Genomic DNA, 26879 nt, shown 5'->3' with positions numbered 1-26879 from the left:
CTTTTTGTTTAACTGAGAAATAGTTAGTCATAAGCCTTTAAAAAAGGCATAAAATAAAATTAAGGCTTGGAATGGATTGGTCAGAAGTATAGCCAAGTGACTCTGCTGTTCAACAGAGTAAATCAGGAAAACAAACAAAACCACAAACACTTCTAAATGCTACAGTTATATCATCTAGTTGCAAGTAGTTTTAAAAGCCTAGGTTAGTGTGGTAGGAATTTATTACTCTTGTCCCAAAATGGTCACCTTTGGGGCTCATAGATCCACACAGAGCCTGTGATCTGGCCTTCTTAATATTTGCTGGTCGACTATAGTTCCTAAGATGTTTGATGTGCTGTATTTCTTTATTTCCAGGCCAAAGACAGAATCCAGTACTACCAAACAGATGAAACCTTTATTTTTCCATATGATATGGGAAGTAAATGGAAGAACTTCAAGCAAGTGTTTACATGGTCTGGGATTCCTGAGGGAGATGGCCTGGACTGGCCAGTGAGAGAAGGCTGTCATCGATACAGTTTGACGGTAATCTTCGATGTTATCTCAGGTTAATCTTCCCCACTGTCCCCTGCCTTTCTCTGCAATAATGTACCAGATTTTAAAGTAACTGGAATACTCTAAGAAGCACAAGTTCTGTCAAATTTTCTGCCATTATTGATATGCATGAAAGCATAATAACATGCTTTTGTGAGTGCTTTTAAATGCTAAATACATTTTCCTGAGTTTGTTTAGTGGTTTCAGTACTTAACTTCATTTTGTGCTGAATACACACAAGTCCTCTCAAACACTGCCTAATTTTTTATATGTGATCATTTGTAGATAGAGCAACTGAAACAGAAAGCAGACAAGCGAGTAAGAAGTGTAAGTATTTGTGATGTTTGTGATCTGGCATCACTTAGGAATTTCCTTATAAATAAATGTAAGTAACTACTGATACCGTTTCTTTTCATTTAAACCTAGCAATTAACAAAGGCTTTGTGTTTCCACACAAAGTGTTCTCTAACCTCTGCTTAATTAAAATTTAGCTTCCTTTGCATTTGCTCTTTAGTTTCCTAATAATAAAGATGACTCTATGCTCAGTCGTCAAGCAGTTAAGCTGGAATTTTGAGTCTCTTTCATAGCAGTAGTCATTTATGCTCAAATCTAGTGGGATGCTTTAAGTGTTTTTTGGTACGAAACACTCAGCAAGGCCATAGCTCCCCACAGTGTAATACATTGCCATGTTCTGTTCAAATTTGTAGGTGCGGTATCGAGCCATAGAAGATTACAGTGGTGTCTGCTGCCCTGTGACTAAAGGTGTTAAAACATTCTTCACAACACCATGTACTGAAGAACCTAGAATTGCACTGAGTAAAGGGGATCTGATTTTAGCCACAAGAGGCTTAAAGTTAGTGGCTCCACACTTTTATGTTTTGTTAAAAGCAATATTGAGATGTGTTCTGGCATCTAATTACCTGTTACGCTTTCTTCTCTAGACACTGGATGTATGGTGAGAAGATTCTTAACTCAGCTGGTGATGGTATGAAACAGTTATTTTCATTTTTTTCTGTTAAAAAGTTGCAAATCAACTTTACTGCTGTCTAGCTTCTGGATAGAAACATGAGTATTGTATTCAGTTCTCAAAATGTAGAATGACTTACTTTAATAGCATTAGCCCCTCTTCTCTTTAAAGCCACATCCATAGTCTTTACTGTTTACATTTGGTTTACGTTTTCCAAACAACTGTGAATGCACTTCATGTATGTTTCTTGTTGGCAAAAGAGAGGCACCCACCAGTCACTATGTTGAAACCATCCATGCTTCTCATGGGAAGCTGGATGCCTCCGTGAGCTGGAAGTGCTTTCAAACACCAAACATAAGCAACTCACTGAAATGAGTATGATAGTAGTTCACATTGTGAAGGTTGGGAGGAGATATCTGTGCTAAATAGTCTTTTTTTTTTTATTTTTTAACTTTGCATGTGAAATGAAGTCTGGATGAAAGACTTTGTACATACTGAAAGCCTGGATTAGAACTCAAAATAACACTAGCACTTTGGAGAACTGGACTTTAAAAATATCATGAGATTTGTTAACACTGCATAGCAAAATGCTATAAATAGGCAGGAATAACTAGCTTCATAAGGAAAGGTGGAAAAAATAATGATTAAGTAGCAGTTCTTTTAGGGGGAAAAATAGACAATCATAATCTTAGGATGAGTCAACATTTGCAAAAAGTAGAAGCATCTAGCTTCACAAATGCATGAAGTAATCCTTCCATCCCACTTAAGGTTTTCAGAAATTTGGCTGAAGTATTGACACAAGCAAACATCTTGCTACATCTCCAGAAAAGGGAAGATCAGCTGTAGAGGGTTGAGTGGGAAACAATGAGAATATTTGGAGCGCTAGAAAATTAGACCTATATGAAAAGCTGAAAGAGTTTAGGTTCCTTAACTGGAGAGGAAAAAGATAGCAGAAAGCCAGGGTATGTACAAACAGACATCAGTTGCATTAAGGTTTGTTGTAGAGCAGGTTGTTAGCTGCTTCCTGCGTTTCTAAGGAGTAGAAGAGGAATTGTAAAAGATTCACATTGGGTATGAGAAAAGATTGTCAATAGCAAGGAAAGTAGAGTACTGGGAAATATTGGAGATGTATGAAAACAGGTTAGGCAGTGGGAGAGACTCTGTGCATTCTTGGACAAATAAGTTAGGGGTGACTTCTATATGCTGCCTTGGATAAGAAAATAAATCAGGTATTTTCTTGGTGTTTCTTTCGGTCCTGTGTTTATCTTAAATAGTGGGTTGTGTTTTGTTCCAAGTTAATGTAACTTTCCATATCTTAAGGTGGAATAAGAGAACGAGGCTGGTTCCCTAGGAAATGTGTGGAAAAATGCCAGTATGACTCTGAAACGGATCAACCAGTGGATGGAGAGAAGAAAAGCAGATAGCCTTCTCTTTCTTTTTTTAAAATAAGAAATGGAGTTTTTTACTTCGGACCATAATCCTTTACTTGAAATTTTCAGTATATTACTTTAGACTTATGCAATGACTATGTTGGAGCAAGATTTTCTTTTCCTCGCAGTTGAAAGGGTTGAATATGCCTGTGCCATGGTTTGCATTCTTTTTTTGACAATAAATAACTGAAGAAGCCATTCAGTGGATTGCCTTCAAGATGGATTTTTCTCATCCCAAGTCAGGTTTTTTTCTTTCTGCTGTTTAAACTGCATTCTGAGCAGCCATCTTTTAGTTTTTTTTCCCCACAACTGCATCTGTTGTGATGCTTGTTACATATCTCTCATATTTTTCTTTCTTTGAAGCTGCCCCCTGAAAAATACAGAATAAATCTCTAATCCAAATGCAAGATAAGATTTGTTACCCATGACTTTTAATGATGTGAATTATCCACCTCAAATAAATAATACGTTCATATTTACTTGTGGGTTTAATTGTTCTTAGATCTTATAAGAACTTGTTTGTAGGCACGGAAAGGTGTATTATTGGGAAACAAGTATTTCAGAAGCTGTTTTCTAAACTAGAAAGACTACAGCTCTTGCTATAAGAAGTCAACTAACCTCTGCTCTCTTTGACATATGAGCTTGTATCCAAGGGACTGGAGTTGCTGATCCATCTTAGTCTGAAAAGAAGCACTAGTGCCAAGAGAGAAAACTTCTGCAAGTCTAGTCACTAAGTGATGAATGCCTTTGCTAAAAGATTTTTATGTACTATCTGGTATGGATTATTAGAAAGAGGACCTTTTAAAAAAAAATTACCTGTACCAGCTGAAAGATTTTGAAATGTAAGTACAGCACATGGCTTAGACTAGTTCCATATCAGAAGTTGGGAGTTTTTGTAAATAAATGTTCTAAACTAACACCCGGTTTATCTCCACCTGCATAAGTTGTCTCAAGCAGATAAGTTTTTCTTAGACAATATTAAGTATACAGAAATAACTACATAACAGACAAGCCAGAACTGGTACTCTGTGCTGCTGCTGAGGCTGTTTACCTCTAGCACTACCCAGGCTTTGTTGTTGTTGTTGTGGTTTTTTAACTTCCAGCCTTCTGTGCATTACTGCTGGTGGTGAGCCATAATCTTAGGTTGTTTCTGAGCTGTGGTAATGGGGAACTAGATTCAGTTTCAGTATTCTGCAAGCAGTTGCTTTTCCCTCTTGAAATCACAACACTTTTATTTTCTAGAAGCGCTATTCTTTAGTGGTATAGGAATATGTTTCACTTGTAGTTTCCCTGTTAGCAAGGGCTGAGAGGAGAATACAGCAAAGGGGTAAAATCTGTGCTGTTCTAGAATGTGAGAAGTTATTATTATGAAGGCTTGTAAACTGCATGGTTTACAGTCTTAGTCTTTACTGGAATGTTTTCTGTTCTGCATCTCTGAAGTCTAGAGCCAAAGAAAGATGACAAGAGTAAGCTTGTCTTCCAGCTGAGGAGCTGTTGAACTTGACTATGCAGTGACAAAATAGCTGCTATCTATATTGACAGTAATTAGTAGTGTAATAGGAACAAGTGGACAGCACTAACGATCACAGTTGAATGTTAGCTATTGGGAGTGGTGGGGTGAAATTTTTTAAACTGGTTTGCTTATAGGGACTGAATGTCATTTTGTGCTTGAAGAGCATCAGAGCAGAACTGGAGCAGAATTTTGCACACCAAGATTGCTCCACACTGAACCACAGCATGCCCAGGAGATTTGCTCCAGAATGAGTTGATGATTGGACTTGATGATCTTGTGTTTTTCTAGTCTTAATGATTCTGTATTCTATTCTAAACAGTCCAAAATGGACATAAACATGTAAAGTACATGTTTATGTTTTGTAATGCTTTCTACTTTTTTCATTATAGTTGTAATTTCTCTTCAAAAAGGGAAAGGAAGAGCTCTCTTTAAGTTAAAGGAAGCACTGGTTCATGAGCACTGCCAGTTGAAGGCACAACAGCGTGTAGGGTTTCAACTTCCAAACTGATCTTGGTGGGGAAATTTCATTTGATAAAATGAACAAAGTACTTTCCAGATGCTGCAGCAGAAGCATTCAGCCTCAAGTTGATACAGAACTCAGTTACAATAGATCTCCTGCTCCCAGATGAGTTGCTCCACAGAGCCCTCAACCATTTTAAGTTTATATTTCTCCTCTCTGGTTCATCTTCCATTCTCACTAGTCCAACATCAGCCAAAAGATTGAGGCAGTTTTTAAGTCATTCTTCTTTAAGGAAACACATGCAGCAGTTAGTTACGTGTGTTCCAGATTCTGGGTCTTTAAACTCAGAAGTTAAGAATCATGTTGAATGTACATATTGACACAACAGTTATGTGAAAACATCAAGGTCTTTGGACACAGACTAGAAACAGAACTGAATTTAGACTCTGAAACAAGAGCAAATTATTATTAATTAAAACTTCAGATGTTTCACAGCAAAGACTGGTTATTTCCTGACCAACAAGCCTACGGTTGCTTTCAAATAATCTAACCAAAAACATCTTAAATACCAAGAGGAACAGGCACTAGCTGTAATAATCTGTTAGAGAAGGAGAGCTGATATAGAAAAGCATCCCTCCATGTTACATTCTTAGAGTTGCATTACCTTTAAAAGAAAAAAAAGCAAACTGATCCAAATTACTACAAGAACAGAAAGAAAGCATTAGAAGATTGGCTTAACTCTGTGAACCCCATAAATATTTCTAAAGATAGAGAATGACAGTACTCACTTGCCTAAGTAGTTTTCTAAAGAAACTAACAAGGTTTATTTTGCCTTAAAATAAGGCATTGCATTTAATTTATTATAGGACAAGCTGAGCTAGAGGAATGAGCTTATCCTGAAGGCTTTGACATATATTGCCTTACTAGAAGGAAAAGAAAGCTGATCAGAGGAGCAGCATCTTGTCTTGCCCTATCTTACTGCCTCATGCTGCTTGAATTGCAGCCAGGCCATGACAGTTCAGGAAACAAGTCAGCTACAGCACAATGGCTGAACGATGCTATCCTTCTGGATGTCACAAAGAAACAAATTACCCACACAGGCTTTGGTTTGAGTTTACAGTTGCAATTTATCGCATTTTATAACCTTGAGAAGTTGAAGAGTTTGAGTTACTGGACTGGTAAGTTTGTAAGTGTACTGGCTTTGTAACTGCCATTGCATTTGAGAACATGTGCTTAAAAAACCCAAAAATCTGAACCAGTGCCTCCTAAAGCATGAATCATGTTTGGTTTAGACATGTATTTCATTAACCATCTGATGCCAAACTAATCACACTTTCATTAGAAACAACCTACAGTGGTGCAGTTCAAGGCTAGGAGCAGGGAAGTTCACTTTGTTATTGCTGAGCAGATGTTAAGCTCCTATTCACATTGTCACAGCTCAAGTTGAGACCGGTGCACTGAAAAAGTTTTACCATCCTGAGGGAAAACTGAAGTGTTTTCTTCCCGCACTTTCTTTGTGAACCACCTCCCTCCTTCCCCCACCCACAACACAACTGCATGAAAGAGTTCAGTCTGATTGCAGATTAAGCCACAGAAGTTCAGAATGGAGGTTATAGTTGGAGCAAGAAAACAGCTGCCTTGTAAAGGCTGAGGCTCTTCAGTGTGTGTGTGCTTCAGTCACAGCCCAAAGAAATGGAAGTTCTCGCTTTGCCTGGAGATTCCATGCAGGACTGGACGTTGCCAGTGACCACCAGTTATACTGTAGCCATCTTCATCTGAAAGTCATTTTTCATAGGATGCCAGAAATAATATTTTTAAGTTCTCCTTGCTCCCTTCCACTCAAGCTTGTGTTCTCCAGAGGTCACAGTGTTACAGATTTGTTTAGGTACTCCATGAAGTTTAATTTAAATTAGTCACTTATTCCTGCATACTTGAATAGAGGGCTTCAATCTGCTTCTGGAAGACTTTAACAAGCTCTGCTCTCTTTGCCTTCAGTGTTGGTGTCAAGAGTCCATTTTCTATAGAGAACAGCTCTGTGTGGATGTACAGGTCTTTAACCTATAAAAGAATACAGTTTCACAAGTGACGCTTACAGTATTACATGGAGCATAAGCACAGCTCTTCCCAGCCTTCTCAAGCTTAGGGCAACAATTCAGTCTCAAGAGCTCTAGTAACTAAACTGCTTCTCTGATGCAGGAGTTAAACTCCTGACTGAGAGTCAGCCTGTGGGAAACCTGCATTTCATTCCATAGCAATTGCATCTGTTGCCCCATGCATCCATCTGCCTCTTGGTCAACAGACAGGTAACTAGCCAATGTTTCCATGCCTATTGCATTCAGTTGTCCCAAGCAGCTGTCTTAGGTCCCATTCCAGCAAGAATACAGACTTCCCAGCCATTGTATTAGCAATACAGGTACTTGTGACAAGCAGGATTTGAAAGTACTCACTTGTTCAAAGGACTTAAGGCCAGCTGCTTTCCCCAGTCTAACCAAATCTTCTAAAATAGCTTTCTTCACTTCCTGGAAGAGACAGGAACAGTGTGGGTAAAACTACCATTTGGTAATTGGTTCATGACCACAACCATTGCCCAGTCAGAGGGAAGTGAGGTTGGCAAGAATATGTGTATGTATTTCAGCATTCAACATTGCTCACATTAAGACCATGACAGGGACATGCCTATCTTCTCACTGGAAAACAAGGAGTTATAGTCCTTGAAACTTTCAGGAACACCTTTATTAGTTCCATCTTCTACTGTAAGGGCATTTGCACATTTCACACAACATTAAGCCAATTTAATTTATAAAAAGGTGGGCAAAAAATGAAGCCAAGGCAATGCATGATTGGATTTCAGAATAAAAAAAAAAAATCTACCTATAACCCACTGAAAAGGTGAGGCCACTCACTGGATTTTTGCAGATATCTTCATAGGAACCCTTGACACCCAGTTTTGCTGCAAATTCTGGAAGTGTCTCAGCATCAGGAACCACTATACCTACTAGACAAGACTGAAAACAAATAGAAGTAGGACAGTCATGGAGTTATTGGGATTGTCTGTGTGAGAACTTGATAGTTAACAATATATACCAGGCTAGATCTACATCCCCATTTGTTTCCAGAATTTGAAAGGTAGCTAAAAAGTCTTCATCTGTGTTCTGACAGCAGTAGTCAAAGTGCTCATGCAGTTTGTTCTGCACTAACCACTCCAGCAAATATTACTCACTGGTAAAATAGTAGAGAAACTGCACAGAGCTCACATGACATATTAATCCCATACAAGTATGTAATTAACCTTTACCCAACTTGCAACTTGATACCAAGATTTCTTTTTCTGTAGTGTAAAAAAGGGAAGGTTGTAGACAGGATATTTCTATTAGCAGTGTGCTGTCGGGAACAAATCTTGTTCAAGCACTGGTATACTTTAATGTTTGTGCTCTGATCTTCCAGAACTCATTGTGAGAGGAATCTTACGGGATGCTCATTCTTAATATTACTTACCCTCAGGCTTTCCCCATGTACAAAGACTTGGGCTACAGCCACACTTCTGATATAGACATTTTCTATCTTCTCTGGAGCAATGTATTCTCCTTGTGCAAGTTTAAATATATTTTTCTTCCTATCAATGATCTTCAGCGTTCCATTCTAGAAGTTAAAGGTGGAGGCCATTAGTTTCAAGTCCGTCTTGCTTCTCTGTGCAGCAGAAGATAATGAGTTTGTTGTAAGAGGGCACGTGCTAGCCTGGCACTTGTTTTGGCTCTCTACCGGATAAAAGGACACTATGATTTCTCCAATTAGCTCAGAACATGATCAGACAGTTTCTTCTTCTCTGGCAAAAAATGAGATACTTTGTTCTTTATTCTGCATGTGACATATTCTTAACTACTGGCCTAGCAGGCATTATGCAAGATCTTGTAACCTGATTGGTCTCTGGAGCTTTGTCTGGAGTTAACATGGTGGATATTCAACAAGGTAATTTGTAAGGCTTTTATTCTGGAATTTATTTGTCCAACTTTGCAGAGTACAACTAATAAGGAATTCACATCAAAGGGATGGCTTATATTAAGCAATTACTCACTGGCATCCATTTCCCTACATCTCCTGTGTGAAGCCACCCATCTTTGTCAATTGCTTCTTCTGTCTTCTCAGGGTCTTTCAGATAACCCTTGAACACATTTGGTCCTTTTATGCAGACCTACAGCAAGCACAGGATATTGTTAGTCACCAAATCTTATATTTCAGTATTTTCTGACACACACAGGAGATGGTACCTACCTCGCCTTCATTGTTTGAAGAGAAGTAGTTCATTTCTTCCACGTCATCTAGTTTAATGATATTACAAGCCAGTGGGGGTCCAACATGGCCTAATATTAAAACAAAAACAAAAACACGGATAGTTACAGTTTGTGGATTTGTATATTCTGTAGATGGGTCTATATGATATAAAACTTCAAAGACTAGGTCTTTGAATGATTTGGGAGAACTCAGGCGTCCCCTACATATGACAGATTTAAGTGATAATAGATACTTAGTGGATCTATTCACTACTTTAGTAAGAATCAATACTGTTTAATGGGGTCCGATACCAAGAGTTCAACAACATTGCCATTTTCAGACACTTAATGCAGGAAAAGGAGCAGCTAAGTCTCAATGCTCAGAGCCACTTACTGCCTAAGCAGTCATACTAACCATGTGCCAGGCTTGCTTTCACAGACTTCCTATTAAGCAAGAGTGATTGTTGCTACCAAGAATTACTTTGAAGTTTTGCATCCAGAATTTATTTGTTATTGAACTTAAAGTTTCAGTGCCACTTTCCGTTGGCAGTTATGCTAGAGTTTACAAGCCTCAACTACCATACCTGTAGTCCAGTCTCCAGGCATGGAGAAAGTACATCCAGCTGAACATTCAGTCTGGCCATAAGCTTCAAAGACCTGTGTGAGCAAGGATAAACATCCTTTGAACACCCAGTCCCCAGTATGAATGAGCGCAGTATAAACTATACCTTGCACAGGTCTCCATCTAAAGAAGAAAGCCAAGACAATGTCATTGTATTTCAGACATCCTGGTCTTATTGGTGTGACTAGACGTTCTTCAAGTTCAGCTATCCAAATCTTGCTCTGAGCACCTCATTCTCTGCACTCTGTTCTGAAATGTGCCACAGTGGGAGCTTGTTCACTGTCAGGATAAGCCACAAAGCACAGAAGCAACTGCCTGACTTGCTGAAGACACTTCATGTTACTATTTCTGCTGCCCTGTTCCTCTTCCTGAAGCCTAGAGGATGTTTTTGCAGTACAGTTGTTTGATATCAATTAGCCCTACAGAATTTTCCTCTACTGCAGGTAACACTAATCAAGAAGCCTTTAAATACTGAAGACCCTGACAGCAGTCCCTCCAGGCAGAAACTGAGGGGGACTACAACTGTGTCACTCATTATGTCCAAGTGACCATCAAAGAGATTTTCAAGGAAAAAACCTCAGCTTACCTGACAGCCCAATGCTGATCTGAGAAATTTCAGGACAGAGGGAGATATAGGGGCTGCACCTGTTACCATTATACGCACTCTTCCACCCATGGTTTCCTACAAATGAATTAGAAGCCATCAGATCAAACTGCCAGTATTATATTGCTCAGGTTACTTACATTTGGAAGAGCTTACCTGAACTTTTTTGAAGACCAGCTTATCCAAAAGGCTGTCGTTTCGAATTATGCCCTGTTTCACTTCAATCATCTTCATAGTTGCAGCAAAATTTAACAGGAATTTTTTCACTGGTGTGTTTGCTCCACTTTGTATCTGCAGGAAAAAAGTATCTCTGAGGTCTTTGCTCACAGCTACACCTCCAGTTCCTGCTTCATTAGGAGGCACAGTGCATTACTTTGTTGCTGTAAGATTTGTCTTCATTATTGCCATGCTTTAGGAGGTGCACCAAGGGGCAGTGCTAATTTGTATTGCTGCTGTCACACTTCAGCAACAAGGACTAGTGATGCTTCTAGAGTAGTTTTTGTTTGTTTGATTCATTCTGAAAATAAACATAATCTTTCTCTCTGAACAGCAGCAGTCCTATCTCAGTCACAACTGTTCTTGTACTTCAGAGATGTTTACAGAGTTCCTCCTCCTAAGGAATAATTAACCTAGTGGTCGTGTTATGATGCATTCAACTTGAATTTAAACATATATACTTGCTTCAATACATGAACATTCAGATAATTTAGCTAAAAGTTGCTCACGTACCTTGTCATATATTCTATTGAGCAGTCTTGGTACAACCGGAAATATTGTTGGCTTCAAGGTTTTCATGTCATCCGTTAGCAATTTGATGTCTCCTTGGAAGAAGCCCACTTTTGCTCCACAGCTGTATATCACAGTCTGAAAATTGACCAGATGTTACCCAAGGATAATTCATAGCTTTGTCAGCCACAGTAATTTTCTATGGAAAGCTGCTTGATTTCCAGTGACCAGTAGTAGTATAGGTCTTGAAGAAATACAGAAAGCTATCATTGCTTTTACTATAATTTGATTTATAGATGCTCAGAAGGATTAATCAGGTACTGGAAAGCAACTTCAATTTTTAGTCCATGATCATAACAAAACAAGATTTCAGATCATGGTTGGAGACTATTAATACAAGCTCCTACACATTTGTAACAGCTGTTCTATTTTGATATCTTATAACATCTCTAGTAATGTAAATACAAGGCAACAGAAGAATTTGACAAAGAATATGACAAGACATTAATTTTTAACTACTGGGTTGGGAATGGTCTCCAGGACAGTCTTTTAACCTCTATAACATGTCATAGCCATTTAGGTATAACTTCTAGTAAGTGTTACTTTCAACAAGTTTATACACTCTACAAAGTCTTAGTAGCATGTACATAGTCTACTTACCTGTACAACTCTCTCAAACATGTGAGCCAATGGAAGATAAGATATGCTCACATCCGAACTTGTACACTCAACCGTGTCCTATAGGTGAAAGAAACACAAGCACATCAACACTCCGTATGCCTACTTAAGAAGAAAGTGAATAAAATTCGGACCAATTTGAATAATTTGAAATAGATGCTTTTAAAAGGCTGAAGCAACTGAAGCTCATCCATCATCTCTTCAAAATCTGCAGCTGCAACTGTGTGAAGTTTGGGACAGGATACTAAATCAGGTTTAATTTCATGTTTCAGCAAACTAAAAATATGATAGTTTAGTACTCCTGCCACATAGATCTGGCTCAAGAACTCCTCAAAAGTTACTGAAGGTCAAAACAACTTGTTTGCAGTACCATTCTGCCTTGGAAACATGAGCACTTAGGAAAGCATGTGTATATTGGGAATTAATAGTTTGCATAAAATGCCCACAGTAAAGCCATTTTCATAATAGTCACATAACCTAGAGATGACTGTTAGCAATAGCTTACCTCTATGGTTCTAAGGAAGCCAGCAGCATTTGCAACAACATTTTCATGTGTCAGCATGGCACCTTTAGGGTTACCTTTGGAGAAATCAAAGTCAGCTGTGGGTCTGACTGCGCTTGTAGTCAGTTGCCTATAGCTTGCGTGGCTCAGTCATTTCAAGCTATCTTGGTATTAGGCTTAGTCACATCATACACTGTCTTAGGAAATCACAAATATGCCTCATCCTGAGTGCTTTCAACTGTAGATATTACATAAAAGGAATGTCTACTGTAACACCAGAGAAATTAGGAGAATGCTGAAACAACGTGCTTCTATAACCCCTGTGGATCAGAATACAGACACGGTTAAAGAACCAGGCCCTCTTTATTTAAGGCTAAGACCTTATATGTTGTCCTTAGGAAAAATTGGTTAGTCTCCCCTCCCTCAGCTCTAAGAAGCTTTGTCTTTGTGCACTTCACTTGTACTGACAATGTCCTCAGTAGAACTGCAGTAGTGGTTTGATATGGTTCTGGCTTTTTTATGTTAGGATTTCATTTTTTGCACTGGATACTAAGTGTTTTTAGCACTGAGTGTTTTAATAGAGAAGCGTCAAGATGCAGTCTCTTACCTGTTGTTCCACTGGTAAAACACACAATGCAAAGATCTTCAGGACTAGGAGGCTAGAGGGAAAAAGCCACATCAGGTCAACAGTGTAAGGATTATTATGTTACTAGTCAGTATTTACATATGCTTACTAAAGGAGTTCTGTTCGGAATCAGCAAGGCAATATACAAAAAAATCCTGCCAACCTCCTTTCCTAGCAGCCTGGCAAGAGGACTTTTCAGAGACTAGTTTCTCAAGTTTAGAACTGTTCCACAGAGATACTTACAACTGGTTTTCTGATGTTGTTTCTTCCCAGCTCCTAGATTAGAGAAAACAAAATTTAAAATTGCAACATAAAAATGTGTACCAATAGTACTGGAATAGGTAATTAGATTTCAAATGTGAGTTTCAAGAGTCCAAGTAAAAAATCATTTTCAGTGAGAGAAATTGGCCTTCCTGCACTTAGTGCCTATAGCTTGAAAAAGCTGACTCCTGAGATTGTGAAAAGCATGAATTTGACCATGTATAAAGTGATCAGAGCTACTTAAGGAATTTGGAAGTACTGAATGGAGATTTTTCATTTTATTTAATGTAGTCCACATCTCTTACACTCCATATTTACACCTGTAATCTGGAAATTAAGCCTAGTATTGGTGTATCAAAGCAGCCAGCAATCTGCACATAAAGTTTCAGTTAGACTCAACTGTAACTTAGAAGCCTGATAAATCCTGTTACAACTACAGCATAGAATCATAGTATTACCAAGGTTGGAAAATACATCCAAGATCTTCCAGTTTAACTGTCCATCTATTACCAGTATTTCTCCATTAAACCATGCCCCTTAGTACAACATCTGAATGTTTGTTGAATACTTTCAGAGGGACAGTGACTCAACCACCTCCCTGAGCAGCCCATTCCAGCATCTGATGACTCTTCTGGGGAAAATTTTTTCCTTATATCCAACCTGAAACTTCCCTGGCACAACTTGAGGCCATTCCTTCTAGTCATGAAATTAGCTGCATGGAGAAGAGGCCAATCCCCACCTTGCCACAACCTCCTTTCAGATAGCTGTAAAAGCAGTATGGTATCCTCTGAGCCTCCTCTTCTTTAGACTAAACAATTCCAGTTCTTTCAGCTTCTCATAAAACTTGTGAGATATGCTAAGGAAGTTAGTGCATACTGAGTGTTCACAACACTTGGGCACAACTTCGGTCAATGGTTTGAACTAATGGTTTTTGACTAATATATCAAGTTTCAAAATGACTGCTCACTGAGTTCTCAGATGCAGGTGTGACAACTGGATAATGCTTACATTAAAGTGTCATTGTTGCCAGAGAAGTTCCAGATGTCTAGCTAGCAAGGTATTCTTCTCAAGATCAAGCAGAAGTCTTTAGTCACCTACCTCAGCCTCCTGTAGTGCTAGAATTTCAACTCCCACTTTAGCTCCTCTGTCCTTCAGCTCTTTATCAAAGAGATCCATAAGAATTATAGTCTTCAGGCATGGGGTCTTTCCTTGCTCACAGTTTTCAAGTAAGATCTGTGCCTTGTCTGGCTTGTCGCAAATCACTATGCCTATGTCAGCTACAGAAAAGAAATTACATTTCACAGTTTGTTATGAGGACATAAGATACTAGTGAGTGACAACACAGCAGAACATAGACTATAATATTCATTTATGTACATGTAATTGATTTATATTCATAATATTGATAAATCCATTTCCACTTGGTTCATATGAATTCACTGACTGGCTTGATAGTGTTAAGAGCATTTATTCTCACTAAAGCCAGCAGACTATATAGGTTGAATCTCAGGTTTACCCAAAGTGAAGTTCTTATGCTGAGGAACTGAAGATAAATGTCTTCAGTCACAGTCAAAACATGTACTTATTCTTTTGGTATTACCATAAAAAAACTTAGATTTGTCCTCACTGATTATTTATTTTTAGCCACCTTCTTTAAGTCTAAGGAATTTCAGATTAGTTTGAAAGAGGTAGTTCAAATTTAAGTTAATGCCTCAAATTCCTTGCATAAACAAGAGTTTTATGCAATTACAAAATCGTTAAGACAGCAGAGAAATTGGATTTGTCTGAACATGCTGGTTCCCCATTAACCTAGTGAGTCACAGCTGTGTAGTTTTAAAGCAAAATCTGTTGCCGAGATTTGCCAGCATAACTGTTGAAGTGATTTTGCTTGGCAAATCCTGTTCATAGGTGGCAGCCTAGCTAGTTGTGACAGCAGTGAATTTTTATTTCCTCCCTAGCCTGATCTTCTCTCACACTAGGGAGAGAAAGTTTGAAGATGTATTCAAGCTCCCTCATACCAAGTTTTTTTTTTCACAATGGCACACTAATTGCTACTTCTTTAGAACTACACAGATAGCTTTAGGCTAATCTCTACCCCTCCACACTTTACATCCTAGAATTTCTTAAATCAGATGTGCATCTAGTCTTAATTTGCATGCAAGTCTGTCTGTATTGTCTGATTGTTTGGCAAACAGTGTGGGAGTTCAAGATTGCCCAAACCTCAAAAAATCAACAGTTTTTGAGCCCTCTGATTGCAGCAGGTCCATAGAATCTAGCAGATCTTCTGTGGACTTGCACCCAAGATACTAGGAGATAGAGGAAACACGCTGCCTCTTCTAGGAATTAAATCATATACCCTACAAAGTGGCTTTACAGAAACAAAGTGTCTATACAACTACAGGTCAAAGCTACTCTAATTTTTGCATCAAATTCTTTGCTCTTCAATTTTCCAAATACAAAGCTTCTTAAAGAAATTGTTATTATAAAATAGTTGAAGTCGATATTTACCTTTGTTAACAATATATAGAATGGCATCTGGCCCCAAGGTGTCATAGAGTGGAACAGCAACCATTGAGTAAGTGTAGCAGGCATACTCAGAAATGATCCACTGAAGAAAGAGAAAGGGTTAAAGTATACTAGCAGCTCACAAAACAAGATTACCTGGAGATTTCATACAACTTAAGTAGCCCATGCACACATTAGCAGTGGTGTTTCTATAAGCAGTGTGTCTATGAAGTTCTTACAGTATCAAAGGTTCGAGATCGTCATTACATGCCCAGAACAGTATGTGCCCCATCAGTAATAAGGGAACTGGGAGGGGAAAAGCCAGTTGTAATCATTCCTCATTTGGTCCCCAGCTATTTAACTAGCAAGTTGAGCAGACCCTCTTCTCCTCAGGATGTCAGAATACTTTGGGAAATAATACTTTTTTTTTTCTTTTTTTCCCCCTTACCTCTGGCCTGTTCTGAGCAAAAATGCCAATAAACTGATCTGGTGATGGTTTACATCCTTTCTGCAGAAGCCCTGATCCCAGATGTTGAGCTCTGTCCAAAACCTGAAAGAAAATTGCCCCCTGCTTTAGTGCTACAAGACAGCACTCCAAGTTAGATTATCTGTCATGTATAACACTCACCTGTTTATATGTCAGCCACTGATAAGGTTGGTTGGGTTTTCTGTAGCCTAAACAGTTGCCATTTCCTAATGGAAAAGTTAAAAAAAAGCAGCTGTAAAGCTCAATACTGAAGCTGCATAGCAGTTCAAAACAACACTGGTAAATGGAGATTGTTTTCAGACGTCCATTTAGCTGCATGGAGCATTAAGGTGTGCAGTGTCCACTGTTAAGTACTCTACACAAACTAAAGTTGTAAGGCTGTTTGCTTCATCCTTTCAAGCAATACTTCCAGTGTCTGGCGATATTTTTCCATTTTATCCAGCTGAGCTTGAAATAGCTTACAGGCTATTGTGTATTTCCATGTCTGTGATCCCTGAAGTCACACAGACAGGGACACATTCCTATTGTAAGCAGGCAATAATTTAATGCTAAAAATAAATGCTTCATAAGACAAAGCAGAGGGATTTTTTGCTCCTCCCTTCCTATCCCTCCCCATACTTAGTGTTGCTGTCTTCACTGAATTTTACCACTGTAAGATTCTGATGTTTGCTCCTGTACAGTCTACCAACTAATCCTACTTCCATAACAGTGGGGGAGAAACATGGTTACTTGTCACTCCACCTCACAGAAGTTAGGAAAACTTTTTGCTAGCCTTAATTATTGCTATTGGCAAGAGGCATGACAAAAAATTCTGGAACCATTTCATTTACTTGTGAAATGTTAAGTACCAACTAGCGGCTGCAAAGCTTACCAGAAGCATGCAGTCCTCTTTGGAAAGCTTCATACAAGGTTTTAGTATCTTCAAAGTAATAAGAAAGCAGGTTATTATCTGTCAAGAGTGCAGCTCTTCTCGCTCCTCCCTAGGAACAGAGCATAGTTATGAATTAGTGCAGAGCAGATGCAATGCTATTTGTTCCAGCCAATCGCAGCAGTCCCCTTTGAAGCATTTGAATACTACTGCATTGTTCAGGAAGTCTCATTTTCCTTCCTGGTTTTGATCTACACAGATACTACTCGTATGCAGAGGAATTTTCTAGATTATCCAGAGTAATAATTCAGCTATAGATTATTAAACAGACCTTGACTAACATTAAGCGCTACAACTTGCATAGTTACATGAAATTGGGCATCTTGGTCTATCATTAGCCACAAAACAAATGAAAAGCATTTATAGTATAGGAAAAAAAGTCAGTGACAGCCAAGGACTTCTTGTAAAAAGCACACCTAACCCTGTTGGCAAGAGTTTCTGTCTCTTCCTCTTGGTGTCATAAGACTTCCCTTCTATGCACAATACTGCTGAGTTGCACAGCAGAGGAGGAGGTGTATAGCAGAAAGGAGAGTTTCCACTGATATCCAGAGTCAAAATAGATTGGTATTTAGAGCAAGTTTGTCAGAAATAGTCCATCCCCGCAAGAAGAATAAGCATTACCTCAATTCCCACTGACTGCTTGTTCAAGTCAACAGGAGGTAAAACAGGCTTTGGCCTGCTTACCACCCAGAGGAAGATGAGAGCTCCAAGTGCAATAAGAGTAAACAGTGCTGGTGTTGGGAGTGGTGAAAACAAGACCTGAAGTATCCAGATCATTGTGCTGGATCAGTGCAGCCAGAGTTCAACCTGAAACAAATGAGGTTTAGTAGGTACGAGTTCGAAGCACTCACTACCTGTAAGCCAGGGTTAGTTAAGTACTTTTTTAAGCAATACTACAGATCGTTTCAGCTGTTTGCACCTAAGGACTCCTGGTGCAATAATAAAATATGCTTATGCAATGCTTTAAGCCTCTTAGGAGATCTCAAGTCACCTGTCTCTGTAAATCTTAATCCATTCTGCATCTACCTCCACAAAAAGCTGAAGTCCAGTGATGCCAGGCAGGCAAGAAACAAATGTCAATTTTTTCCTAATCAAAACTAAAAATCTGCCTGATTTATATATGTCTATATATATCAGTATACATTATTCATTATACAGATTAAGTATTATTTAAAAAAAAAAGAGCCTATTCAGATGTGAACAGTGGAAGAAAAACACAAGATTGTCTAACAGCAGGAGGTATTGCTAAAGTACACACAGGTGTAAAGACCGTGAAGCAGTCTGCAGGAGAAGCAGGATCTTCATGATCAGCTGCTCTTACTGGAAATACAGTCTATGCTGGGGAAGTGTTTCTGATGCTGGCAGTGTGCTCTGCATGAGATACTGCACAACTCCAAACTCTGGACTTCTGCTCTCAAAACTAGTGACCCGGAAGTCAGAGGGTGCAGCTGAAATCTTGCTGGGAAATACAGAAGCAGTTTTGCTGCTTGCATCTTGTGGCATCTCTTCCTTCAAGGGCAAGCAGGTAAGCAGAAAACTGAGAATGCAGGATTTCCTCACAAGAGATACAAAGAGGCTACCTCAGGCTCCTCCCTTAGAATCAAGTACTTTAATTTCTAAAGTGCTCTGATACATTTCAGACTGAATAGCCAATGCAAATCTAGCACAGGTGACTGCATTTGATCTAAATGAACTGACTTATCTCTCCTAGTATCTGAATAGGTATGCAGGACATGACACATCACACTTTACAAGGTGAATAACTGCACCTCTTCCAATTCCTTCATGATTAATTGAGGAAATCCAGTCAGTAGGTAATATGCCAGCTAGCAACTAACTACATTCCTATACAGGAATACTACCAAGCATTTCGGAATACTGAGCTCCAGGTTTCCTTTCATTAGAAGAACCCAATAAAGTGGAAGGTATTTTTCAAACAGTCAATAAATTCAGCCGTGTCTGAATGTCAGAATTTGGATCACCACATCCAGACTGAGCAGGTTTGATCACTTGCATCACATTTATGGTTTTGTAGCTCTCAATTTCCAGTGACTCTGTTAATTGACAGTCCTGATGTGTTCTCTGGTGACAAACACATGCTTTGGCAGCTCATCATTTGGATAAGAAAAGATACCTTGGAGGCTTGTTGTTGAATCCATGCTACCAAAAGCACATCGCCTGAAATGTATCAACTCCCTAGACCTACTTATTTTGAGTTATAACGTGCATGTCAAACCCCTGATCTTCACCTGAGGCACTGAAAGGACTCCCCCCCCCAAAATGGTGCTACCACAAGAATGGCAAAAGCTCCTTGCTCATGACTCTGCATTGACTATCATGTCTGGCCACTGGACATAGCACACCTAGGAAGTATAGCCCTATTTTTCTTCAGCACAGACTATTGCACATCTCTGCACCTTTCCTTTGACTTCTATCAGCTAAGTCTAGGGAAAAATAATCTTCGAAAACAAAGCCTGCTGAAGAAGTTTGAATTCATGTCAAAGACACCTAGAAGTCTGTTATGTCTCTACTCTTGTTTGGAAGATTAAGGACTTGGTAAGATGAATTTGTTAGGCAACTACTCTTCATTTTTTGGACTTGTAAGCCAATACTGCAGCAGTTAGAAAACAGCTTTCTGGAGATGATCAAACAGTATGTAGTTTGTATGTTTGTATGTATGTAGTCAACCACTTTTTTATTACAGTATGAGATCTGAGGCAGCTTGGCGGAGGCATCTCCTTTGCTTAATGTGAAAAGGAATTCAATATACAAACTTTATTCCTTTAACTCAGAGCCTATTCCTAGATCTCAGTGGCAGAACAAATCACATTTGAACCACTTCTATGCTGGAAGCTTAGTTCATAGGAAGATGGCAAAACTAAACCTTGGTACATCTATGCTCCATCCTCTTAGAGGGATACCAGAGTACTCATGTCCAGTTCCTCTGGATTTTCATTCATAGCTGTATGAGAACTGTTGAGTCACAACCTGTACCACTGATTGAGCACCTGGGGAAAGGACCCAGTCAGCCCTGGGAGTACAGGTGAAGGCAATTCATCTGTGCGACCAGAAGGGTTGGAGCCTGGCTCTACCTCTTTCAGAACTCATTTAGGGGCTGACTGTCACTGAGGAAGGATCTCTTTCTGGAGATCCCTCCCTAGTGAAACTTTCCTCTGTGAACCTAGAATCTTTTGATACAGGTAAGTAATCTTCTTCCCTTCCTTTATAGCATCTTTCTATTGTGCCAGTCCTTCCGTCATTGCACCTTTATTGTAACACCTTTCCCATTGCATTGATCTGTCCAACTGCTACAATAGTAATCAACTTTTGGTATCTTTTTCCATCTTTAGATGGGCCAAAAAGAGATTTAACTCAGTGTATTTCAGATTTCTCTTCCCTGGGCATGAAATTCTTTTGACCAGCGGTGAGGATAGAGCTATGTGTAGGCAACCGAAAAGACCGCATACCTGCATAGCTGAACTGTTTTGAATTAATTGTGCTCTCGTGCTTGTTTTAATAGTACTCCAAAAACTATTTCCTAGACAGCAGAAAAGATTAGCTACTTTTCAATCATGGTGTTCTCATCTCCTCATTGAGTCACATGGAAGGCTGTTTATACCAAGATATCTAAAAAGACCAAACAACTGAGCCTGGAAGGATAAAGATACTTGGAGTAGTGATTTCAAAGAAGCCCAGTGAGAAAACCTGATCGAGAGAAGCCTGAAGATAACTAAACGCAGGAAAGATTTTGTCCTCAGAAAAACCTGCTGGTAGCCTTATCTCAGCATAACCTACTCAGCATTCGTACATCCTGAAATCATCCTTGACTAGCTACAGGCCAAAACAAAGCAATGCTTAATTTAAAGATCCTATAACAATCTAATTTTGTAAGTCTGGGAAATAAGTTCATTTGCTTCTATTTTTCTGGTAACCATAATCTCTAGTCTGCTTACAATACTGAAACTAGATACGCAAGAGTCAAAACTTAACATGCTTTAAAACTGTGAAATTATCGTTTTGTCAAAAAGCACATATACCTAGATCTTCACATTATACATATACACAGACACACTCACACACACAGCTTTTCTTGCCTGAAAGACTATTTTAAATGACCTTACATTATGAATGGGAGTAGTGACAATGTTTTGCTTTTACTTTCCAACTGTTTCCACAGGTTGGCTTTAGCCACTCCTGTCAAAGTATATAGAGTGTGTTATTCAGGCTATGGGAAGAGACCATTAGCAAATTTGTCTCAACTTCCATAACCAGGCCAATTGTCTACTATGCCTAGAGTTTATACTATAAATACCTGTGAGATCCAAAGCACTGCTGGTTAGCTACTTATGGCATTGTCCAGAAGGCACTTAATCCAGCTGCACTGATTGCAGAAGAGCCAGCCAGCAGAGTGGACAGAAACCTTTTTTTCTTCATCAGTCTTCGAAGCATGGAAATAAAAGAGCTGTACCCTAGGTCCATGCTAGGGAGCAACTACACCAGAGTTTAACCCAAAAATCTGGGTGTTCTATATATAGATGATATCTGGTCTATAAGACTGACTGAAAGTGTTACTCAATGTAGCATGCAACAGTGCCACAGCATTTCTGACCATAAGCCTGAGCTCTAACTGCTTTCTTAACTATGCAGAAAGATTGGAGTGCTTTACACCCCTGAGTTTTGAGGGACTTAGCTCCCTGTGACTAGAAAATGCATAGGATGTCTCCTCGTACAACAGAAGGTGAGACAGTTAAAGTGTACTTCAACTGTCTGGCCTGATCAATGATCAAGGATAAGGTGCACTGGGATCAAGAGTGTGAAGGCTTAGGCTTTCCCCATTCCCTTTTTTATCAGAAGAGATTACATAAGTCCAGTCTTGAGTTCAGGACTGTGTTCTCATTTCTACTGTAGCCCACTTTCCAAATCCCCCATAATCTCCAGGGCAAGTCCTTCATTAGCTAGAAGGAACGAAGGAGCATTTTTCTCTATTCTCTCCAAGGCAGCAGGCATTGGTAAGTAACTAATTCTATGGTTTCAAGCACAAAAATTTGAAGAAAGAAAATTTATTTCACAGTAGTTCTTTACAGGCGACAGATCTCTTGTCCTTGTGCCATTTTAGGGGCAAAGGTCATGCTTTGCCTGTGAGATCTTCTAAGATTATATTTTTTGTCTTAAATTTGCCTAAGAAACACACACACACACACGCTTTTGAAGTAATTGTGAAATCAGCATTAGTAAGGTAACGTGCTGATACTTTCCAAGCAGAAATAGAGTGGAAGCAACTACTCTGAGGTCTTTACTTAGTTAACCACCATTAGTTCACTCTTGACATTTGCTTTTCCACAGTGCAGCTCTTGCCTCATCTGCAGATATGAGCAAGTGAGTTCATACTTGGAAGCATTATGTCCCATCTTTCTTCAGCTCAGCAAGAAGTGTGTGTTCTGCAGGATTTAGCATCCAGAAAGAGGCTTAAGTGCAAGACCTGAGCAGCAATTGCTGAGTGCAGTCATGTACAAACCACATCACTTATTAATCTAACGCCCTGGGAGATGTGAGACTTTAAGGAAAATCATATTGCTGACTCAGTTATGTAAAGAGAAGTAAAATCCCAGAGTTAACAGCCACAGCTTTTTGCAGAACCCTGTTTAGAGGCAGATGTGTCTAAAGCAGAATCCACAAGAGTCTCACTTTAGGAAGGCTTTGCTTTTGGAGTCCTTTTGGAGCCTAGCAGTTCAAGTGCCCTCTGTTTGCCTGAGAAGCACTCTGCTGTCAGCTGGGAAAGCACGAGGCCCCAGTAATTTACATCCAGGAAGTACAGCACTCGGGCTGTGTTACAGCCTATTTCTGAACCCGCCTCGTGAAACCTATTCAACTCGGGCTTTCTGTATGCTAAAATAGAAAGTCCATTATGATAAGAGAATGTACAGTGTCTGATATTTTTGTCCCTTCATCGGGAACATTATGACACCATGATGCTGCTTTGTCAGAAAACTTCAAAAGTCAAGCTTTTGTGTACACTTTATTTCAGGTTTTCTCCTTGAAAACTCCCTGTCCAGAAGGTGTACTGGCCACACACAAAGCTAGAATATATTCAGCCCTCTGAAGTTCTGAAGAATCGTAAATGTAGTTAACATTACGAGTTCTGTTACTGGTTGTCCTACTAGATAATATAGCACGATATCCTCACCAAATACACTTGTACCAGCATTACACTAATGGGAAATTATCTCCAAGTATGTTCAAAGATCTGGAACAAAAGCCCAACTTAGAATTGCCCAAAGAAAACAAGAACGTGATCGTTTAGCAGTTTACAAAGTACAGCCAGCAGTAAGAATTTTTAAATATTGATGTTTTTTATGACAACTTATTACAGCAGTTGTATCACTGAGAGCAAAGAGCAAATATATATCTGAACTTAACTAAGCTTAAGATTAGCATCGCGCCGATGGTGGTTCTACTGGAGCTCTCCTACCAGGTTCCTGATAAACACGCAACCTTGAACCCCTTGAACTGAGCACTGCATTTGCACGTGGGTAATGCTGAGACTTCCGTGAGCAACTACCAGCAGGGCCGATCTACAAAAGTAGATCTTTAATGCTTCTGCATTTCAGAGCAAGCACAGAGGAAAAAAGCAGCAATCAAAAGCACGTACCATTTCGTTGACGGGGCAGGAAGCCAACCTCTTTTCCTTGAGTAAAAGGAAGCTTTATAAGCGTAATAGCAAAGCAAAAACAATTAGATAGAGTTCATGTTAAAGCTACAGCTTGTTCCCTCTCCCTGGTTTAAATAAATCAACGAGCAGAAAAGCATGCTGGGAACAAAAGGAGGAAGTGAAGTGGTTAGAAAAGAATTTGCTGTGAAGGGCTGGTGTAGTTTTGGTTTTGGTTTGGTGAGGCAAAAAGGGTAAAGTTTCTGAAGAAGCTGATGAAAAATATAATATTTGTAATTTACCATTTATAATCTAGTTTCTTTTTTTCCCCCTCTACATAAAGCTGCACTTTCAATATTAGGGATTTTCTCTCTATAGCTGTATTGTGAGTTAAAGTGAGCGGAGATTTGCAGCTGTACTAGTAACAAAATGCTTTGCGTACAGTATTTTTCACCTACTGGTATAGTACTTAATGGTAGTCTGGATTCTGAGTTCTTCTCTTTTTTTCCCTAGAAGCTGCCTTGTCTTTCTAAAGTGCTTTCTGCTGTGCTATAGTCACCTATGTGCAATTCTTTGCAAAAATTCACAGTGAATCATGCTTCAAACTCTACTTTTCTTCCTGCTCCAACAGAGATTTGCTTTCTGCATACACTGGGCTTCTGTTGCTGTTTCCTTTTTTCTCTCCTGTGCTCCGCCAACGTTGCTGAAATGTTGCACCAGGCTTTGAGGGCTAGAAAGGTACTAAGTTCACCTACATGTTCTCTTTAATGTCTGGACCTCAGATCTTGGGAATGGTTTTGTACATCTCAGATTGCACATCTGAAAGCTTTTCTGTACTGTATGATTTCAGAATAATGTACACCTTGCTAGAATAAACTGTAGCTAAAATGGAGTAATACAGTGTGTCCTTGCTAATAGCGTGCAACCTGCCCTTGACATTGGCTTGCTAAAGCATACAGCCTCTACTAATTGCTGTTGTTTTCATTGCTGCTGTAAACTATATATTAATTGGGTAAAGCTAATTTACACTGTAATTGTGGCATTATTTAGCAGTGCAGATAGACCATTAGGGAAGCTGAGGATTAAATTTCTGATTTTGCCATGAGCTTTGAATGAACATGAAAAAGAAACAGCTTGCTCTGCGTGGAATTCCTCTATATTTGGCTCTGTCTCCCCAGAGCTGCTCCTGTGGAATTCAAGTGAAGCTGTAACCTTTGGCTCTTATAGTACCAGTCAGGGTGCTCTTACACCTGGAGGAAGGCAATGTTCTTACAATGAATGATAGGAAAGCCAGGCTTCTAGCCCAGGTACCTGCGTTAACTTCTTTGAGTGCTTCTCTGAGGAGTTCCCTCTTCAGAAATCTGGCCTCGAGCTGTTAATTTTCAGGAGAAAGAGGAAAATGCAGTGATTCTTCCCGCCTGTTGGATGTCAGTGCTATGCACCTCACACAGATGTATTGACTTTGGGGTGCAAGAGCACATGCCCTCCGAGGCTTTGTGAAAGATAGCTTCTCCTTAATCATCGCTTCTCATTAATACTTGTAAATTGAAATACTGCTGACGCTCTTTCCCTGGTTCACATAAAAAATGACCTGAGAATTTTGAGGCTTTTTATTTTTTATTTTGCCTCAAACAATTAGAAGAAACCCCAACTTTTTAAAGGAGGCACAAATCCATTTTTTGCTAGTAATTCTTTGCCAAAAGAAAAAGCAGAGCAGAGTCGTGAACAACTCAACCTTTACTTTGTATGCATATATAGAATTTATACCTGCATCTTTCATATCCACCAACAAGTTAAGATGTGCAGTAACTAGAGTATGTATAGACAAAGTTTAATTTTTTGTTTTCTATTGTTACTGTCACAAAAGGCGGGATAAAAAGAGCTTTTAACTAACCATAAAGTCGTGGCACAATGTGAGCATCAACTGTCCAAATATTCCATCTACCCACAGGAAATAGCAAAGGATGTAAATAAATGAAGGGGAAGCATTAGCTCAGTTCATAGTTTTCTCTGTTGTAGCTTCAAGACTTGGATCTTGATAGCGTGAGTCTGTGCAAAATGTGGACTCACATTTTTGTGTTTTTGAATTTCCATTTTCTTAATGCTATAAAATTATTAGTTCTTTATTGCTCTGCTACTTTTTTTTTTTTACCGTTGTAAACAAATGCACAGGGAAATAAATAATCTCACTGGGTTCCTCAAAGGAGGCACTGAGCAGGATGATGGGCTATGGCTTGGAAGAGCAGCACACATTTTGCCAGGTCTCACTTGCAGGTTGATTTCTGGTTAATCTCTCTGCTATCCCCTCCTCTATTACAGCTGTAGATGTATGCACAAGCAAGAGCTTGGAGAGGGCTCCATCTGTATAGCTGTGAAAACTGCTTTAAGAATGTTTAATAATTAAAAAAGAAGGCGTTAGAGCTAGCTTCGGTGATTTTAGTTAGGGAGTAAGGTCCTGTTGTACTAAATATGGCCAAAAAGCTTGTGCATCTACCAATCTAGTGTATAGTAATATTTTACTGAACTACAAAATCTACCTCTGGTGCTGTGAAACCAAATGATGGCTCATTTTCTGTCACTCTCCTGTTTTCACCTTCAGTTTGAATGGGAGCCTGGCACTGGTACTCTGTGCACTGTATCTTTAAATAGTCAAAACTGATAAGAAAACGGCCTCAGCATGGATGGACGTCAGATTTCCAGTTCCAGTCTATAGCAACAGGGAGTGTTCAGGTGGTTGCTTTCGCTTGGGCTTTTATTATGGCTGTGATTTCTTTGTATGCCTTTGTGAGCTCAGACTTGCTCCTTCCATAACAGACAGCCAACTCCTCGGCTGTTGGTTTTAAAAGTACACAGTGTGACAAGAGCAGTGCACTTGGATCCGAGCACTGCAGCGAATTAAGGCTGTTTTACCACTTGCTGTGCTTCTCTGCAGAAGCAGGAAGCTCAGTACTTTGGAAAGTGTAGGCAAAAGAGATTTGCTTACCTTCTGTCCACGCAAAGGAGGGGCCAGCACAGCTTATTTGCTTCACTGCTTTACAACTCCAAGGGGGTGTTGAAGGGTTGGTGCTTCCCCAGCTCCCGCAGCAGGACTGAGCCCCGAATCATCGGTGTGTGGCTTTAATAAAC

At 39.4% G+C, this 26879-nt stretch overlaps 2 protein-coding genes and 1 long non-coding RNA gene across 4 annotated transcripts in view; 2 read left to right on the top strand and 1 right to left on the bottom strand.

Moving 5' to 3' along the window:
• The window catches only part of ZDHHC6 (zinc finger DHHC-type palmitoyltransferase 6), an 8995-nt gene extending 5588 nt beyond the window's left edge, over positions 1-3407 (top strand). The window contains exons 5-9 of the mRNA XM_003208173.3: positions 355-522; positions 817-858; positions 1239-1384; positions 1473-1516; positions 2819-3407. Of these exons, the coding sequence (XP_003208221.2) occupies positions 355-522; positions 817-858; positions 1239-1384; positions 1473-1516; positions 2819-2922 (504 nt within the window). The 3' untranslated portion in view covers positions 2923-3407. The remainder of the gene's footprint in view (positions 1-354; positions 523-816; positions 859-1238; positions 1385-1472; positions 1517-2818) is intronic.
• On the bottom strand, positions 3222-26879 carry ACSL5 (acyl-CoA synthetase long chain family member 5). The gene is made up of 21 exons (XM_010714761.3): positions 26737-26879; positions 17729-17914; positions 17051-17159; positions 16321-16385; positions 16141-16242; positions 15696-15795; positions 14286-14464; positions 13170-13202; positions 12909-12960; positions 12305-12378; positions 11782-11859; positions 11125-11259; positions 10552-10686; positions 10378-10473; positions 9754-9826; positions 9171-9259; positions 8974-9090; positions 8397-8540; positions 7805-7906; positions 7349-7420; positions 3222-6959 (listed from the first exon to the last, which is right to left on the bottom strand). The coding sequence occupies exons 2-21, from the start codon at positions 17882-17884 to the stop codon at positions 6819-6821; spliced, it is 2052 nt and encodes a 683-aa protein (XP_010713063.1). The 5' UTR covers positions 17885-17914; positions 26737-26879; the 3' UTR covers positions 3222-6818.
• Positions 19781-26879, top strand: part of LOC104912028 — a 41021-nt gene continuing 33922 nt past the window's right edge. Inside the window, exon 1 of one of the 2 annotated variants that reach the window (XR_002117270.2) lies at positions 19781-20307. This is a non-coding gene — a long non-coding RNA (uncharacterized LOC104912028). Of the gene's footprint in view, positions 20308-23756; positions 24492-26879 lie in introns of those variants that run through there. The other variant, XR_794360.3, reaches the window with a different exon arrangement.

Source organism: Meleagris gallopavo, chromosome 8 (assembly GCF_000146605.3).
Source record: "Meleagris gallopavo isolate NT-WF06-2002-E0010 breed Aviagen turkey brand Nicholas breeding stock chromosome 8, Turkey_5.1, whole genome shotgun sequence".
NCBI classification, from domain to species: Eukaryota; Metazoa; Chordata; class Aves; order Galliformes; family Phasianidae; genus Meleagris; species Meleagris gallopavo.
This window is presented reverse-complemented; position numbering and strand designations above follow the sequence as displayed.

What these genes read in the sequence shown, in the direction of transcription:
- ACSL5 (XM_010714761.3), bottom strand. Translation starts at nt 17,884, where the DNA reads ATGATCTGGATACTTCAGGTCTTGTTTTCACCACTCCCAACACCAGCA. An exon ending in AAGAGGACTGCATGCTTCTG is followed by an intron (nt 16,386 to 17,050) that starts GTAAGCTTTGCA and finishes CTTTTCCATTAG; the next exon opens with GAAATGGCAACTGTTTAGGC. An exon ending in TCAATAGAATATATGACAAG is followed by an intron (nt 10,687 to 11,124) that starts GTACGTGAGCAA and finishes TTTTTCCTGCAG; the next exon opens with ATACAAAGTGGAGCAAACAC.